An 18,287-nucleotide genomic window follows, 5' to 3' on the forward strand; every position below is an offset into this window, starting at 1 on the left:
TACCAGAGGAAAGAGACCGAGACGAGGTGGGAGGTGGGAAGATGTATAAAAATAGCCTTTCTATAAATATTACTTGAGAGTTTCTCTCTTGAAACTGAGACATTATTCACAAAGCGACAGTACGTTCACAGGCAACATTTAATGTGAGCGCAAATGTTTCGAAAAGTGGATAGATTAGAAATTAGATTTGAGCATCAATGAATTCATTTACTCTTTTTTTAATTTAAGCCTTGTGGAATAGTGCAGCGGTCTTTTCATGAGCTATGTGCACTCACCAGCCGCTTAACACATGTTCAGTCGCTTGTTAACACAAATAGCTATTCAGCCAGTCCATGGCTGCAACTCATGCATTTAGGCACGTAGACATGGTCAAGACAACTTGCTGAAGTTCAAACCGAGCATCAGAATGGGGAAGAAAGGGGATTTAAGTGACTTTGGACGTGGCATGGTTGTTGGTGCCAGACGGGCTGGTCTGAGTATTTCAGGAACTGCTGATCTACTGGGATTTTCTCACACAACCATCTCCAGGGTTTACAGAGAATGGTCCAAAAAAGAGAAAATATCCAGTGAGGGGCAGTTGTGTGGACGAAAATGCCTTGTTGACGTCAGAGGGGAATGGGCAGGTTCAAGATGACAGAAAGGCAACAGAAACTCAAATAACCACTCGTTACAACAAACGTATGCACAATACCATCCCCGAACGCACAACACGTCGAACCTCGAAGCAGATGGTCTACAGCAGCAGAAGATCACACCGGGTGCCACTCCAGTCAGCAAAGAACAGGAAACTGAAGCTACTGTTCACACAGGCTCACCAAAATTGGACAATAGAAGATTAGAAAAACGTGGCCTGGTCTGATGAGTCTTGATTTCAGCTGCGACATTCAGACGGTAGGGTGAGACCATGGCGTAAACAACATGAAAGCATGGATCCATCCTGCCTTGTGTCAATGGTTCAGGCTGCTGCTGGTGGTGCAACGGTGTGGGGGATATATTATTGGCACTCTTTGGGCCCCTTAGTACCAATTGAGCATCGTTTAAATGCAACAGCCTACTTGAGTATTGTTGCTGACCATGTCCGTCCTTTTACGACCACAGTGTACCCATCTTCTGATGGCTTCTTCCAGCAGGATAATGCACCATATCGCAGAGCTCAAATCAACTCAAACTGGTTTCTTGAACATGACAATGAGTTCACTGTACTCTAACGGCCTCCACAGTCACCAGATCTCAATCCAATACAGCACCTTTGGGATGCGGGGGAACAGGAGATTTGCATGTGTTGTGTATGTTTGGATGTGCAGCTGACAAATCTACAGCAACTGCGTGATGCTATCATGTCAATATGGACCAATATCTCTCTGTTGAAAGTCTGGTTGGGAATTGCTTTTCCCAGTGCCTTTCACTTTGTCCAAAACCGATAACAATAATTGTATGATTACTGCATTTCACACCCGTAGTTAAGTCTATTTCATTTATTGTTGTCCAAGAGTGCACAATTATTGCGAAGTGAGAATTTCTTTTATTTTAAAAATATTTTGAGAAATTCTGATGGTTAGAGGAACACATTCTTTTTAACATTTGCCAATTTTTTAAAAAATGACATCAGATATTGTAAATTAATTCTTCCAGTAATGTAAAATCATTAGTTTTATACATGAACTAATGATAAAATATACCGCCCTACAATATGTTTTCTCATACTCTGTGTTTGATGTCTCAGGTGTGCCTCAAAGCCTGCCTGTTGTCGTACGGAAATGTTATTACTCCAGACAGATTAGGCAGCCAGTTACAGGTGGGGTGAATTTAATCAGAAACCGGAAGAATCCACAGCGCCAATTCTACAGACAAAAGGTCATTCTGCTTTGAGGCAATCACAAAGTGCGGAGGTTTACGTCACTGTTTTTCATTCAGGAATTATTCAAATTGATGAATGTAGTATGTTGACTTCTGGCATACAGAAAACTGGGGAAACAGGAGCCTTTGTAGAAACAAAGCAAGAAGCTGATCCAGTCCTCTCCTGGGTTTGACCAGATGTGGCTTACTTGGCTTATGGCTGACCCAGAGGCCTGTATGCAGACTGTGGCTTGAATTACAGCTCCATTCCCATGTTCATGTGTTGGCTAGAAGGTTTAGTTTCACTGTGACTTGTTTTTGGATGACTCTTTTGGTACCTATATGCCTGTTGTTTTTGCTTCTTTGTTTTTTAATGATTGAAACTTGTGCTAAGTACCAATAAGATAAAGTGTTGCAGCTGTCTGTTTTAACTCGTCCATTTCCCATTAGTTTTCTCAGAAATATAAACCCTAACTAATCCAAGCACTAGGCCAAGGCCTTATGAAAAGAGCTCTGGTTTGTTTTGATAGCCTCACTCCAAAACACGTGTAGATGCATGGTTGACCTCTGGCGCTCAATAACAGAACATCGTCACTCTCCCTTGTTCCTATAATCTGTGTGTTTTTGTTTTTTTTAGTAACTGACTTGTTTTTAAGAATTGAACATGTGACTAGCTGCTGCAAGGTTTTTGAAGTGAGTCTAATAGTTAAAATAGCAATTGAAGAAATTTGTTCTCATTAAAGAATACAAACTAAAAACAAAACTTAAAAAGAACAACAAAATGTCTTTGGAATCTGCTTTGAAAACTTGTTAAGGTGCTGAAAATCATGTTTTAGTGCTTTAGTTTCAAAAACGATCTCCTGTGGGAGCCAATGTTAAGACTCTGTGTCTGTAACCGGAGCAGACGGGCAGATCGCTGCGCTTGATGTCACCGTTTTGTCACCGTTTTGTCACCTCTGCAGCCAAGGAGTTAATTCAGAAATCATGAGGGCTTGTTGACGAGGTCAAGCAGTTAAGTAAGACGTGCATTATTCAACATGAACAACATCAGGGTCAGTGAACCGACATGGTTTAAAATAGGCTTGACCGTACAGAGTATTAACTGCTTTCTGAAACACTAGGCTTCTGTGTTCTTTGTAATTAAAAGCAATTGGTAGTGTATGGTCGGGGTAGTTGTGGTTGTGTAAAACCAGAATCCCTGTGCTATGAAAGCCTACTTTTCCGGGCTCTTTCCCTCTCTTTCTCCCTCTGTGTTTCCTAATACAGAGTTCTTTTTTACTTCTTAGCCTCGATGGACGCTCTGTCACATGCTCTCCACAACCCAGTGTGTTCTCACTGTTGTGATGCACAACAGCTGAGCTATTGCAGGCAACAATTGAGCAATCCAAGGATCCTGATGGCCATTTGCGAGCGTGTTAACTCTTTCAGATCTGTCATACGGCTTTGTCATCAGAATGTTTGACTGTTAGCAACAGGGCGGAAAAACTTGAACAAGTTAAACAAGTTAAAAATTAGTTGACTAATCAGTTTCTATTTTTATAATCGATTCATTGTTTAAGTCACTTTTCAAGCTAAACGCAGAATATTCTCTAGTTTCAGCTTCGCAAATGTAAGAATTTGCTGCTTTTATGTGAGAAGTATTATCAAAAATGATATGATAGTAATATGAATATATATGGGTTTTGGACAGATGGCCAGAAAAAAACAAGGAATTTGAAGACCTCACCATGGCATTTTTCACTTTTCTGACTTTTTATTGACATTTGTTGCAGTCTTCTCGTTTGGTCTGTTTCATGGTAGTTTCCATGTTGTTGGATTTCTCCAGAATCCCATACACCGCCTTTAACTAGGGCTGGGCAACAAAACAATAATGATAATTATTGTGATTAAAAATTTGTTCTCAACATATGTTAAATAAATTTTTGATTTCATTCATTTGAATCCTGAGCAAATCAGCACTTAATGTTTCTAATACTGATGCATATTTGTTGGAAATATTTTATCATAACTGTTTTGAATGTTCTACCTCATTAAAATAGTTTAAAACCACAATTAACCATCTGGTTTTTAGGAGCAAAAATCTCCCTTTAAACTTAAAAGAAGTGATTTAACATTTATAATGAAAATTATCGATATTGAATTATGACATTTTTTTTTATCATGATAACAATATCTCTTAGTCTCAAATACCAGTGACTTTAAATGCTGAGAAAGCTGGACATAAAGATGTTCGACAGACATTACAGCCAAACAGGGGCAGGGTTAAAGTTTAGTAGGTCTGTGCCTCTCGGTCAGTATTTTTATAATTGCAGGAACAATTTATGCATAAAAATTATATTCTATTAAAAAAATCAGGAAACAATTCTGAAAACACCACTCAAAGCAACAGACATTCACTCGTATGTGCACATTTTTTAAACAAAGCATATCTTTTGGACAGCCACTGTTACTTTCAAACATTTCTTATTCAGACCTTGCTGTATGTGTGTTTCTGGAGAGATTTCTATTGTCCGTCATTGCCACTGTTTGTTTCTTTACCCATAGTCACAGCTAGAAAAAGCTGATTTGTGTCTAACATAGCACTATCATGGGACAGAAAGTGTCATGAGACTCATTCACACTTTTGTACTGTAAGACGCAGCAGCACAAAAGGAACCCTGAGGTTTTTAAAGTAGTAATGAGTGAGGCCAGAGTAAAATACAGTATTGATAGTTTGTGTGTCGACTGTGGCTGCGCAGGATTAGAGTGCTACACTGACCTTCCAAAAGCAACAACATTATCGTATTTTGCCAATACACTATGCTGGCTATCTTGTTTCAGTGGAAAAGTGTGCGCTAGTTGGCAGAGGATGGTTTGGAGATAGTTAATACCCACAATGATCTCACCACCTAAGATTTCCTTCCCCACCTGTTTCACCAGTTTGTCCGCATTCTTGAGAAGAGTTTCGATTTTGTTAGACTGCTGTTGTTTGTCTCCAAAACCAAGAATCTGAAAGGACTCATGCATTTATCAGTTTAGCACAGCCTCTTAGTCACACACACACACACACACACACACACACACACACACACACTTTTGTCTCAACTAGTGCAGTTATAGCGAATGCTACCATACAACTTTGCTTAATGACCTACCCTGCATATATGTCTACGGTTATAGAAACAAAGAGAGAGTGAAAGAAAGAGGAACACTAAGGCACGTTACATACCAGAATTGCATCTACATAACTGATAAAGATTATTGCCCTCTCTTTCATATTTATCATCCAGTGAAAGCAAATAATGGGCCTTGAAGTGTTTGCATAATGAGACAAAGCTGTAACAAGTGCAAAAAGCCATTAGACAGAAATATCTTTAGTCATGTTAAGCTTTCTCGCACCTCAACATTGACTTTTTAACCAAACTCCCAAACAATGGGGCATATAATCCTTGTGCAGCTCGTGGTTAGTTGTAATTTGTCATTGCCTTCTGGGCCTTTAACTGTTAGCTACTGTGGCTGCAGTGTTGACAGAAGCAAATAATGTGAGCACTGGCCTGTGAGACACTTTGCAAGTCATTTGCTAAACTGTCAGTGTACGCACAGGGAAAGCCATTACTACTGCAAATAAAAAGCAGGATTCAAAGTGGGACTTCTTCTAATCCCTCCCTAGGCAACCTAGATAAGGTATAGTGGTCTGGGATTTCATTATGTCTTCCAGTGGGGAACGTGTGAGACATGCTTACAAGTGTTTTTTTACGGTCTTTCTCTCTTGTAGTCTAATCTCTGTCACTCTATCAAGCATCTTAATACAACTGATGTTATCTCAAAGAGTGGTGTATGACATTTGAGATGCTCTGAGAGGGCTGGCATGTGGTGTTGTAATGGCAGAAGGCAGCAGGCAGGATGACTTGCAAAAAGTCCTTACAGTGTGCTTACTGAACTGCAAACACCGGAAACACTGTCAGTCAATTCCACTGATTTATTTATTTTTTTTAGGTCCTCATTCATTTAGGATAGAGGAACACTAATGTGGGTAAGTGAGTTTGACTAAACATCAGATGAAGAAGCTTATATGAAGCAGCTTCTTTCCCACTGGACTGTTGAAGAGCCGATTTGGACTTGAAAATTACTTTTTCTAAATGTAATTAAGTACAAAATGTTGTCTTGTATTACAAATCCAACGTGCCACTTTCCTTTCATCGGTGCCTCCTGCCCCTCCCTAAAAGCTTAAGCTCACTGTCAGCCAGGCTGTGGCAAGTTTAGGTCAGTTTGAGCCGAGATGACCAGGGGCTATAACTGCTAAATCTAGTTAGTCAGCATTATTAGCTTAAGCCTCATTGTGTACACACACCCATGGTACACACATCCACATATTGTCTAGTTTTGGACAATAAAGATGTGTGTGTGTGTGTGTTTTGCAGGCTAATTGCTGTGGCCGTGGCCTTTTTCAACAGCTAGGGAGTAGATCGTACAAAATGTGACCGTGTCAAAATTATGTTTATAGCTGTTCAAATGGTCCACATTGTGGGGCTACGGGGCAGAAAGCCTTGCGTCATATAAAGGGGAGAATACAAGTCTTTCACGTGGGTATAACAGCGCACGCTTTTGGACAGTCATGTCTCAAAAGCCTTCATGCTGTTGTACTTGGTTGTAAACACAGAACAGTAGAGGTTGTGGCATGAAGACCGAAAAGAGCTCAAGAGAGAAGTTCAAATCCTAGAAAGGGGGAGGGGGTTTCAGATGCTGTTTGACAATCTTACAAGCCATTCGTTTGAAGCATACTGACGCCTAAAGGTACTATAGCTGCAGTGCTGTGCGCAACTTTTACCAGAGGCTTTATCACCATTACATTTGCCAGGTTCTGTGTAGGTTCAGTGTTATAGGCCCTCCTTTTGCTCAGTCAGTGGTTAAGGGGACTTGTATTGCTTAGGATTATCCTGTGTGATACTGGAGTCAGTATGTCCAGTTGTTGACACAAAATAAATGCAGAGACCTAGCATAACAATGGTTTTCCTAATATTTTGCAAGAAAAAAAGTGAAGTCTGAATGACACACAGCATGGTATGAGGGAGGGTTTCTTTCCTTCCTCAGAGTTACATACTTATTTCCAGACTGGCTGACAAAGTGGGATTTGGAGCTTCCGATTAGGTCATGCAGGAGACGGTCCCACTGTGAGACACTTAGTCATTTTACCCGTAGAACTGTGCATTTAAGAAACCCAAAGTGAGTGATACCTTGCTAACACTCATTCCAAAAAATAGTAGATGTTAAAAAAAGGATCTTGCCTTGTAAGCACTTCTTATGTAATACCAACCAATTATGGTTAAATATTCCATTTATGTATGTTGTAAATTCCTGTTTCTTCTTTTGATGCACCCACTTTCCTCATCTGACTACATTTAGCTTTTTCTGCTTCACTTAGAAACTTCCTGCATTTCCTATTATGGCATTGTGAAATCACAAGAGAGGGGTTGTGAACTTTAATTCAGTGGAGAGAACAGTAGAGATCCAGAAGCAAGAGGTCATCTAGTCAACAAGATGGGCACTGCTCACTAATAAGGTACTGGTCTCGTGGCTACATTGTCTACTGAGGCACTGTCGAGAGATGTCCACCATAAAGGATTTCTCCCAGCATTGTTGAACTATGTGACATTTACCTTTTTTAAAGAATAAATTAGCATTAAATCACAGATAGCAAAACTCTTAACATTTTTTCTCAAATACATTGAATAATGACTGAGCCTTTTTTTTGGTGGACTAGAGAAAATACTAGACCAGGACTAAGTATCATATATGATGATTGTGGATGTTTTACTTGCTGGAAACATTTTGAAATAAATCTGTGCTTTTAGCATTTGTTTTTGGAGATGTTAGGATGAATAGCAAAATTACACCTCTAAAAAGCAAAATGAGAATGCATCTTTCCTAATACTGTACTTAGTGTTTGTTTAATTGTGGTTTTGTCATTTACTTTAGCTACTTCTCCTTGTTTTTTTTTAAAAACAAGACAGTTGACACTGCTGTCTTAGACTAATAAGTAACAGACTTCTGTGTTCATGAAATGTGTTTTAACTGGACAACAGAGGTCAGGGATCATGTTCTTTGAACTTTCTGAGAACAAGGGGTCGGAACTCAGTCAGTCTGCTGTCAAAGCAACTCATCAGTTGCAGCATCACAGTCAGGAAGTCGTGGGAATAATTGGTTCATCCATATTGATTTTTCAAAGCCTGGAAAACACAATCCCTAGTCTACACTCGACAATTGAAGTTTTGCTGTTTTTCATTGGCATTGTTGTATAAACACTGTAACCAGGGGCGGACTGGGACAAAAATTCAGCCCTGGCACTGTAGCCACGCCAGCCCACCTTACCACGTATCCCCACGAACACACATTCACTCAGAAAGTGCGTCACTTTGTGTTGAAAAGAGCTGGTGACATAAGGTCTGAAAATAGGGGTTTGATGAAAGACTTTTGTCATGAGAACAAGACGAAGATATTTTAACACTATTTTGAATAAGTATTCGATGATAAAATGTATGAGTGGGGGGTCTGGGGGTCCTCCGCCAGAAGCATTAAACACTTAATTTTCTGCATTCTGGAGACATTTTCTGCACCAATTTATGGAGTAAATGTCTTTTATTTATATGAATGGCAGCACAGAATTCAGCAGGTGACAATTCAAAATATAACAATAAAATGGGATATAATGCAGTAAAATCAGAAGCTTTTAGTTTGTTTAAGTCATTTTCTTGGACAATGCACATTTGTTTCTTCTATATATATCATTACATGTTTTCTTATTGTGCAAATAAACAAAGCATTTTCATTTATTTCCAAGCTATTTTTTCAGAACATATTTTAACCAGAAAAACATTAATTGCTAACCTAATTAATTCTGCTCTCCTTGCCTTCACTTCTAATATTTCCACACAAGCACGGAACATACACCTCTGCTGCAAACACAGCAGCTTGCCCTACCTCTTTCTTTCTCTCTTTCCCTGCATTTGTCGGCCCTCTTGACCTTCTCCATCAGCAGTGGGCTGTTTTATGAAGTGGCCGAAATGACGCAGCACTCGTGATTTTAACCCGCGATACCGTAGGCTCGTTAATGAGGAAGCCAATTGAAGCCGAAAACAACATTGTACCCAGTTGCACCTGCACCAAAGTGTTCACTGATGCTTTACCTGGTCCATGCTTGTGAAATATCCACCTTCTGAGTCTTGTGGGAAACAGTGATATTAATATCAATCTGACCGGCCCAACCCGAAACAAATAGTCCGGCCCCTCTGGCATATGCCAGAATTGCTAGGTGGCCAATCCGCACCTGAATGTAACTAATAAGGATGCTGCATTCATTTTATTTGTACTCTGTATTAATAATGTGGAACTTGAAGACTTCTAGCAAGTATGAATGGAAACAATACTGCATTTAAAATACTTAAATACGCTCTGCAAAAGGAATTGCATTCAACATGTTTATTAGACCTCAAGGATGCACACAATGCATTTTGGTGGGTAACACTGAATGCCACGTTGAAACTTTTTAAGAATTTATACAGGCTATGTTAAGTTGTGACGCTCTGAAATGCCTATTATTGTGTGTGTGTATATACAAATGAGACAGAGCCTTTAATGCATGGTTTATAGAAAACCCTGTCATCTTCTTTTCTCCATATATCTAATGGACAGGATAGAATTTGCACCTGGATTTTACAACTTGCCATGTTTGACACGGCTTTTAAACCAGAAACATTTGATCCATGAATGCAAGATTAAGATTAGAGATGTAACTTATCCCTTCAGACATTGGATGGATCTATTTTAGGCTACTTGTATTGGACATCACTGTATCAAAATAACTTCCTGTGACAGTGTAATGGACAATGTCTTCAAACGCTTAACGGACAGTGAAATAAGCACAATAGTTTTTAATAACTATCTTACCTCATCAACTAGTCCTTCTCCAGTTTATTTGAACAATAAATTCAATAGCTAAACACAAAGTATATACCATGTATAGCTACTCGGTTCATGTCCATGGACATCTTCAGTGTATAATAGGTCTGTGGGTTGTGCATTGCTGGATACAGAAGCAGTGAGCTGTGAACATCTCCAATGAGTGCAAAACATGAGAGTTAATGTGCCTGGCTTGCTTCTGTAATTAGCTTCATCAGCATCAATGGCAAGATGTCATTCTGCACTGTCTGCTTAGCCTGTTCATTGGCTCAGGGAAAGGCTCTGGGGACGCAAGACAAACGGGGACTTAATTATCAATGTGTACATTATTCACACTTGGATGGACAGCGAAATGCATGAACACGCAGATGTACATGCCCAGGCTTTTGCTCGGTTAGTTTGCTCTGTTTCCATCATGTTAATTGGGAGATAGAGTCAGCTTAAAGACCACACACACAAGCACATACATACATACATACATACTCCCCCACTTTATCGCTAATCCTAATGTGTCGTTTTGAGTTTTGTATGTTAAAATGAAATCCATGTCCAACTGTCGCTCCACTAGAATGGCCTCATTGTGTTGCTGCTGACTGAAGGCTGCCTAGCTAGGGACAGAGGTGGCTGGCAGACTGCCTGGCTGGGTAACAAGCTCACTCGTGACCCATGTGACAATGAGTGGCCAAGTTGAGTCTGTATATGAGTGAGCCAGCATGACCTCATGCCACCTCTGTTGTCCGGACAAGGCACAAGGGTGCCATTGCCAAATGTCAACAAGACATTATCATATTTCTACCACCAGAGGATGGCACATAGATGCAAATAGAGGCAACAGTTTGATCACAGTCTGTTGCCAGTTATGTCCTGGCAAAATTTACAATACAGAAAAGTTAACCTGTATACAGCTATGAACACATCAAACATTGATTGTGTGTGTTGCTTACATCAATATGTCTTTAGGCTTTTATAAAATGCCACATACCAAGGGTTGAATAAGAGTGGGGAAGTATTTTAGCCAAGAAAAAGTACAGCTTAAGAGTGAATTCCTTTCCATCATAAGCACATTGTTCTGCTTTACACTGGGCAGCTAAGTAGCCGACTAAATTCATTGCTATAGATGTCTTGCATATAAATATGGGGATCTGGAAGTCTAAAGGCTGATCCATGATCACACACATTCTTACTTTTGCATAGACAATACCGGACTACAAATGGTGCACTTACATCCTTGTATATTTAACCCAAGGCTTTTCTTTTAATTTGTAGTATCAACTTTAGTAAACTTGCCTTACTTGTATTTTCCCATAGTCTCATATAAGTATACCTGGATCTGCTGTCAGTTGATGACCCAGAGCACTTCAGGCATCTTGTGACACCCTACAATTTCCATCATTGTGCAATGTTACATCATTCTAACCTCAGTTGGTAATCTGGACTTTGGCTAGTGTCTGTTTTCTTTGGACGTGTGCCCTCGGAGGCTGTATTGTAATACACTTTTAATACATGTAACACACTATAATTGAGATATAAACCCCTGTCAAGACTGTTGAAGGATTGTGGCAAATGTTTAAAATAGGAGGCAGTGACGAGACAGGTTTGTTTTGTGTCATTTGACTTTTCACAATGTAAAATGCTAACAATAGAGCTCGCAATAAATTGTGTGTCCCTCACTAAGTCCAATATACTCAGTTTTTTACATACTGCTGTTAAGTCTTGTCCAAATGTCAAGTATGAGGTTTGTTTTCAAAAGGAAGCTGCAGTGTTTATATTCCTAATATATTCTAGTATTTTTGTTTTCCATTGCTCCACATTGGGCTCCTTGATTTTTGCTTGATGTGAGAGCAGTTTGTGGTAGGTATTTGTGAAAATGTAAGCAGGTGGTGAGTGGGTGGGGGTGGGGGTGGGGGGTGATTTAAGATGCCTGATTGCTAAAAAACTGAAGTATGATGCAACTAACTGCTTGAGAGATACAACACTGCATTTGTCAGCAGCACCCACACAGACGCAAATACACACTTTCGTCTGGAGATAGCATAGTAACGTATACCATTGTAGGCCTTCCTAGATAGAAGGTTAGTGACTGAGTAATATATTGTCATCAAAGGTTGTCTTTTATGAATTTGATGTAGCATATCATCTTTTCCTTTTTATAATTTGGGATTTTCTAACTAATTTTCTAATTCTTCCCACCTGGGAACGCTACCACCTTTGTTTGTGTGTGCCCTTTTGCTCTTGCGCTCTCTGATAGATTTAGAGAGTTTTACTCCTGCATCAGAGGTAAATGTTGTTTATTTATTGTCTGCTCAGCAAACAGTATGAGCAGCAGTAGCAATGGTGTCCCACAATTTTAATCTATACATTAACGAAATACACTGACCCCAAATTTAGCAGCTGTTTTCACTAATTTACATGAGAAAAGAAACAGTTTAAGGAATAGCTGATTCCATGACAAAGTGATGTGAAGAAATTACTTTCTTAAAGACAACAGCCAAGAACTTATTTTTTGTGTAGCTAAATAACCTTGGTTCACTTGCTAACTCACAGTTCAAAACTAACCATAAATTGCTGGCTAGTTGCCTTGCAATAAGCTGTTAAACCCAGTTTTGCCTTCCTAATTTTTTAACTTGAGGAAAACTACCAAATCATTTCCTACCTTCTTACAAAAATTTACAGCACCTTCAAAAACAATTCAACAAAAAGTCTGGATTTAGTTTCGGGCTACAGCTAACAAATATTTCCATTATTGTTTTGATCAATTTAGTGTCATCTCTGTTCCTTTTTTTCCAGTGGGAGTACTGCAATGACTAGCCGGCATCCTAGCCATGCAGAGAGCGCACACTCCACAGAAAAACCACCACCTGCCCTGTCCCCCAAGCTCCATGTACAGCGATCGCAATCAAAGGAGACCATCACCATCCACTTCTCAGCTCTTGGGACAGAGGAAGAGGAGGAGGAAGAAGATCTTTACAGGACAACTGTCTCCGCTACCTCAGCTGCTCAGGATGACTCAAATATTGTGACAGCCTTAGAGGCAAGTGAGGAGATGTTCGAAGGGGTGCCGCTGGACTCCGCAGCCGAGGTTGTCATTCCTGAATCAAGCAGACTTTCTCCAGTTTTTAAACGTCACACTAACAATTCTCCCACGCAAACTTCATCATCACGTATTGCTGAGCAAAAAGGTGCAACTTCCAATTCCTCTCCTACAAAATCTTTCAGCTTTCCCTCCAGTGACAAACCCTTCCTTAACTTGACAAAGTCGCTTTCCTCTTACATGGAGTCTCGTGAAGGGATCCATTCTGTTGCTGCCCCTACAGTAAGGCATAGGCATCTGATGAAGAATCTTGTAAAATCTTTATCTTCAGATACATCCCAGGACTCATCCTCCTCCTCCTCCTCCTCATCCTCCACACCCTACCGTCTTCCAGAATCCCGCTTAAACCTGCAACTCTTCAAGCAATTCACACAATCCCGGATGCCCTCTGCTACCGTGTCTTCAGCAGGAGATTCTAAAACTGCCCCTTCCTCTCCTTTAACCTCACCAGATAACCGCAGCTTCTTCAAAGTCTCAGAAGTCGAGGCAAGAATTGAAGACACTAAGCGGCGTCTTTCTGAGGCCATCTCAGAACCGCTCCAAATACTGAGTAAGATCATTGATGAAAAGAGTGGCAGCTTAGTTAGCAGCAGCATTTACCGGCCCAAGCCCCTCTCTGCCAGTGCCACTGAACTCACCAACCTTACTTCAATCAATGGTCACCTGGAGAGCAACAACAATTACTGCATCAAGGAGGAAGAAGGAGGTGACTGGGAGGCTGAGATCCCAAACCTCGTGGCTTCTGGTTCAGTTGGATCACCTGTTCACCACCCTGTTGACACTAAGAGCCCCAACAAATCATCTTTACTTTCCATGTCATTGGACAAATGCTCTATGTCCGCTCTTGCTAAACAAGACGATGATGACTATTGCATCCTGTACAGTGAGGACTTTGAGACTTGTACTGAAACAGAAGGTGATGGTGGGGATAGAACTGATGATACTGGAACAGGTAGTCAAACTAAAGTGCCACTAAGTGGTAGTACTGAACCATGCAGTGAAGATGAATCTGAAAGTATTGAGCCAGAACCCAGTGTTCCACACTATACTCTTATCATCCTCACTGTACTGGTCTATGGGTATTTTGTATTACCTCTGCCCAGTTATGTAGGAGGAGTGCTGCTTGGGATTGGGCTGGGATTCCTTTTAGCCATTGGTGCTGTGTGGCTGACCGGACCAAAACCTTCTGGCAGACAGTCCAGACATCATGGGAAGCTTTGGAGTCTCACCAAGTTGGACATTAAAGAACCAGAAATTTATAAGGTCAGTGAATATTTCCAACCTTAATAATTTATTTATGCTTACTTTCACAACTATCTGAAATTTAGGAGTAAATTCTAATTACCAGTGCTAAACTCTCCAACACTATCCAACGCCAAATGTGTACGTTAAAGAAACATAACACAGATTTGTGATGTTCTGTTTAAATTATGAAGCTGTATGTACAGCTGTATCGATTGGTCTGCTGTAAATAAAGGCAAACGTGCAGTTTAAGATACATATTTCTGTGACAGTTTTGGCATTGAAGTGACAAAGCAGTAAATAAACTACATGTGGATTCTGGGCTGAATTGAGCCAAAGGAACTTCAGACGTATACCACCAAAAGCAAATCACCATAAACTATTAAGTTGAAAAGACGGTTGTTACAAGAGAAGAGATAACAGGGAACCTTTTCTGTCATTATAGAAACATTGTTTTATGGATGACAACGAACTGTGAGCAGTTATTACAGTGTCCTCCCAATGTCTTCCCTCCAGGGCTGGATGAATGAGATATCGAACTATGACCCCGAGACATACCATGCCATGCTGACACACTCTGTGTATGTCCGGTTGGAGGGCTCCATCATTCGTCTGTCTAAACCCAACCACAACATCGCCCGCCGTGCCACACACAATGAACCAAAACCCGATGTCACGTACATCAGTCAGAAGATCTATGACATCACCAACAGCAAAGTAGGTTCTTAGTATATTGAAAAAATCTCTGAGTATACATGATGTTCCTGTTTCTCTAATCTTCCTGTAACTTGGTTAACGGTCAACTGTAGTTACCTTTTTGAACTAGTAAATCTTGTAAAGGATAACACAAGTAAATGTAAAGATATTTAAGTCTATGTAAGTTTAGTCTAAGGCTGGTTCATTAGAATATGCTTATTTCACTAAATATCTCATTTTAACATGAATACTGATAAATACTATAACACAGAAATTGTGCTGTATGCCTTGAAATAGTCTTTAAAAGGCATAAAATGTGGTGGAAATGTGTTAAAGCCCAACTTTGTGTGACGTAAGTCTGTCTTAATCTGCCATAATCCTCCCCCAGGTATATCTAATGCCTCAGAGCCTGGCCAGGAAGCGTGTATGGAACAAAAAATACCCCATCTGCATTGAACTTGGCAAACAGGATGACTTCATGTCGAAGGTTGAGGGAGACCGGTGGGAGGCCAGTGAGAGCCACAACACAAGGGACAGAGGAGAGGGGACAGGAGGAGCACAGGAGCGAGGGTGGTCATCTTCGTCAGGTAGAGACTTGACCCTCTATCTGTTTGGAAGGACTGGGAGGGAGAAGGAGGAGTGGTTCCAGCGGTTTCTATCAGCTTCTAAGCCCAAGGCAGACATGAAGAAAGCTTCAAATGTTGCAGGGAGTGGTGAGCAAAACTGATTTGTCTCCTTCCACAGTTCTGTCTTTGTTATCAAGACAAATTGTCTGAATTGTTTTTTTAAAAGGATATACCATTATATTATATAGCCAGAGAGATGCAAAAATCTGTGAGTGCAGCATTTAATTCTCCACCTTTTTCGGATGTTTGTTGTGGCCCACAGCTCTGAGCTCTCACAGTCGCCGCAGCAGTCTGGATGAGGCGCTGGCATCTCAGCCCAGGCCAGTCTCCTCAACAACTGCAGGCATTGCCAAAACCAAGTCGTCATATGACTACAGTGTATACATGGCCTCCATATTGCCAAAACAGGTGGCAATCAGCCCTGCAGCTGCCAGCCCTGCCCTCCAGAGTCCAGAGAGCAGCCCTGGGGCTGATAAGAAGGTAGTGCAGACTCATCTTCCAGTTACACTATATAAACACCTTTTCCTTTTAATTTCCTTTATAACTGATAAACTTCATTTTCAATATAAACTTACTGTGTTAGAAGCTGTGTAATTACAAGTAGCTGATATTGAGGCTTATCCTTGTTTAGAGGGGTACAATATGATTGATTGTAGGGATTAACTGTTTTGAATCCCATACAGAGATAAGAGATTCATATTCTTTTCTCCTAATGTTGTAACTTGCCTGCTATGTCTTTAGCTTCAGAGCACCTCTTCAGCTCAGGTGCAGCCCAGTGGGGAGGAGGAGGATAATGTTGCCTGGGTGAATGCGGCCCTTGGCCGCGTCTTCTGGGACTTCCTGAGCGAGCCCTATTGGGCTGAACTGGTCTCAAAGAAGATTCAGATGAAGCTCAGCAAGATAAGGGTAAGTAGAGCAAGACCCCTGACAACTTTGCACTCAATACATGGTTGAAATTTTAATAGGCAGATAAGAGAAGAGTGGGGGATGAAGGAAAAAAAGGGTATCATGCTCACCTTCCTGCTGAAAACAACATGTGTCCAGGCATACACACACAGATAAGCTCCCCAAATATCAGTTTGTTTCTTTCTGCAACTCTTTAAATGACCCAGCAGCTTCACTCTGAGTTTAGAAGCAGGAGAGCGACAGAAACGCCTCATCTTTCACTTCTGTCCCTTTATCCTACTTTTTGAACCAGTGCCCCAGGCAGTGGTATTTTGCTTCATCATATCACATGTTTTGGTGTGTGTGACTGTACACAAAGTCCTGTTTCAATAGCTGCATGTAATATTGTAGTCTCCCTCACTGACACGTAGAGACCGTTGATTATAAGGTGTGATGGGGGGCAGAGTACATCGTGTGTGTGTGTTTACGCGCATGTATTTATTTCATGATTCATCTATGCATGTATGTATGTCATGTTTACATTTTTCGAGCTGGCATCCTATATATTCTTTGAAAGATGTACAGTTATGAACTGCAGGTTTTTTCCTTCCCAATGAATTATTCATGCACAGTGTACTCAGCCCAGTTGTATGCTTTTGTCTTTTTCAGTTGCCTTACTTCATGAATGAGCTAACCCTAACAGAGCTGGACATGGGCTCGGCCACTCCCAGAATCCTTGGGGCATCGAAACCTTCCATTGACTACCGAGGCAAGAGAGAAATCAGTTTCAAACTCAGAGGTTTCTGTAAAGTGATACTGGCATGTGTGGCTGGTAAAGCTGTGTGCTATATTCCGGGAAGTCTCCATTCATTGTGCAGCATTTACTTACCACAGAAGCACATTTGAGTTTTGCTTATGTTTGAAAGCACAGCACCGATTGCCTGCCCATCAGTTAGCTGTGCCCACATTAGAGAAAACAAAGACAAACGGGTAGCAATAATAGCTAGTTGTCTATCATGATACGTTTGCTAAGGAGTTTACTGTATGAAATTGTTACAGTGTCTTCTGTTTCCTAAGGTAAGCTTGCACCCTGCCCCCCTGAGTCAGTGCATTAGCTAAAGTGCATGTATGCCATCAAATACACTCGCATACTGGAAAAAAAAGCTGCTAGAACATTTTTCACACACTGAATAATGAATTGTACACTCAGACACACAAAATAAATTCAATTCCACAGACATTTTGTGAGCTTCTGTGAGAACTTACAACTCTAGGCCAGAAAAAACATGTTTCCCTCTTGTTTGCATAGGAGCAGCCATTTACAACATGAGCGAACAACAGAGGCGTTGTTTGATTTTTGGAGACAGGTGAAACAGAAAAGACATTAAAATAATAAAGAATATAATATGCACAAAGAGGAAAATGGTCCAAGAAGGGCTACTTCATCATTACTACCGCCTAAATAATCTTAAGCAGTATTCACAATATCAGTATTTGGTAACTGAATGCAAATTCACATAGAAATGTGGTCAGTTGTTGCAGGTTGGGGTTTTTTTTGGTTCTCTTTATATGCTGTTGTACCAATCCATCTTGTGCTATTTGGAGGGTGAACGCAAATGAAGAGTGGCATTTGTTATGTCCTTGCATATGAATGAATTTCAACTCATGAGCTATGTCACACAAACAGGAGAGTTTCTAACTTCAACTTGACTGGAACTTACAATATACATGGAGTAAACAAGACTAAGCTTCTTAAAATCACAAGTCACTCCACATTTCACAGTTTCAATCTCTGTAAACAGAGGTGAAGAAAGAGTTGAATTCATTTGAACTAGCTAGACAGTCTTCAAATGGATAAAATTTAACAAGTATACATGATGTTCCTGTGATGAATAAGTTTGTGTGTAATTTCAGTATGTATTAGACCGTTGTCTATAATTGGCTCTGTAGGTCTCCAATGCAAACCAACCGTTTAG

At 40.5% G+C, this 18,287-nt stretch overlaps 1 protein-coding gene across 3 annotated transcripts in view; it reads left to right on the top strand.

The window, feature by feature from the left end:
• LOC119899719 (testis-expressed protein 2-like) overlaps window positions 1-18,287 on the top strand; it is a 32,156-nt gene that overhangs the window by 5,179 nt on the left and 8,690 nt on the right. For all 3 annotated transcript variants that reach the window (XM_038714400.1, XM_038714399.1, XM_038714398.1), the window contains exons 3-8: window positions 12,559-14,125; window positions 14,621-14,821; window positions 15,189-15,513; window positions 15,689-15,906; window positions 16,168-16,332; window positions 16,981-17,080. In XM_038714400.1, coding sequence (XP_038570328.1) covers window positions 12,572-14,125; window positions 14,621-14,821; window positions 15,189-15,513; window positions 15,689-15,906; window positions 16,168-16,332; window positions 16,981-17,080 — 2,563 coding nt within the window. In that variant the 5' untranslated portion in view covers window positions 12,559-12,571. The remainder of the gene's footprint in view (window positions 1-12,558; window positions 14,126-14,620; window positions 14,822-15,188; window positions 15,514-15,688; window positions 15,907-16,167; window positions 16,333-16,980; window positions 17,081-18,287) is intronic.

The sequence above is a fragment of the Micropterus salmoides genome, unplaced genomic scaffold, assembly GCF_014851395.1.
Source record: "Micropterus salmoides isolate LMB-PRFRI ecotype aquatic unplaced genomic scaffold, ASM1485139v1 Ms_hic_scaffold_12, whole genome shotgun sequence".
Taxonomy (NCBI): Eukaryota; Metazoa; Chordata; class Actinopteri; order Centrarchiformes; family Centrarchidae; genus Micropterus; species Micropterus salmoides.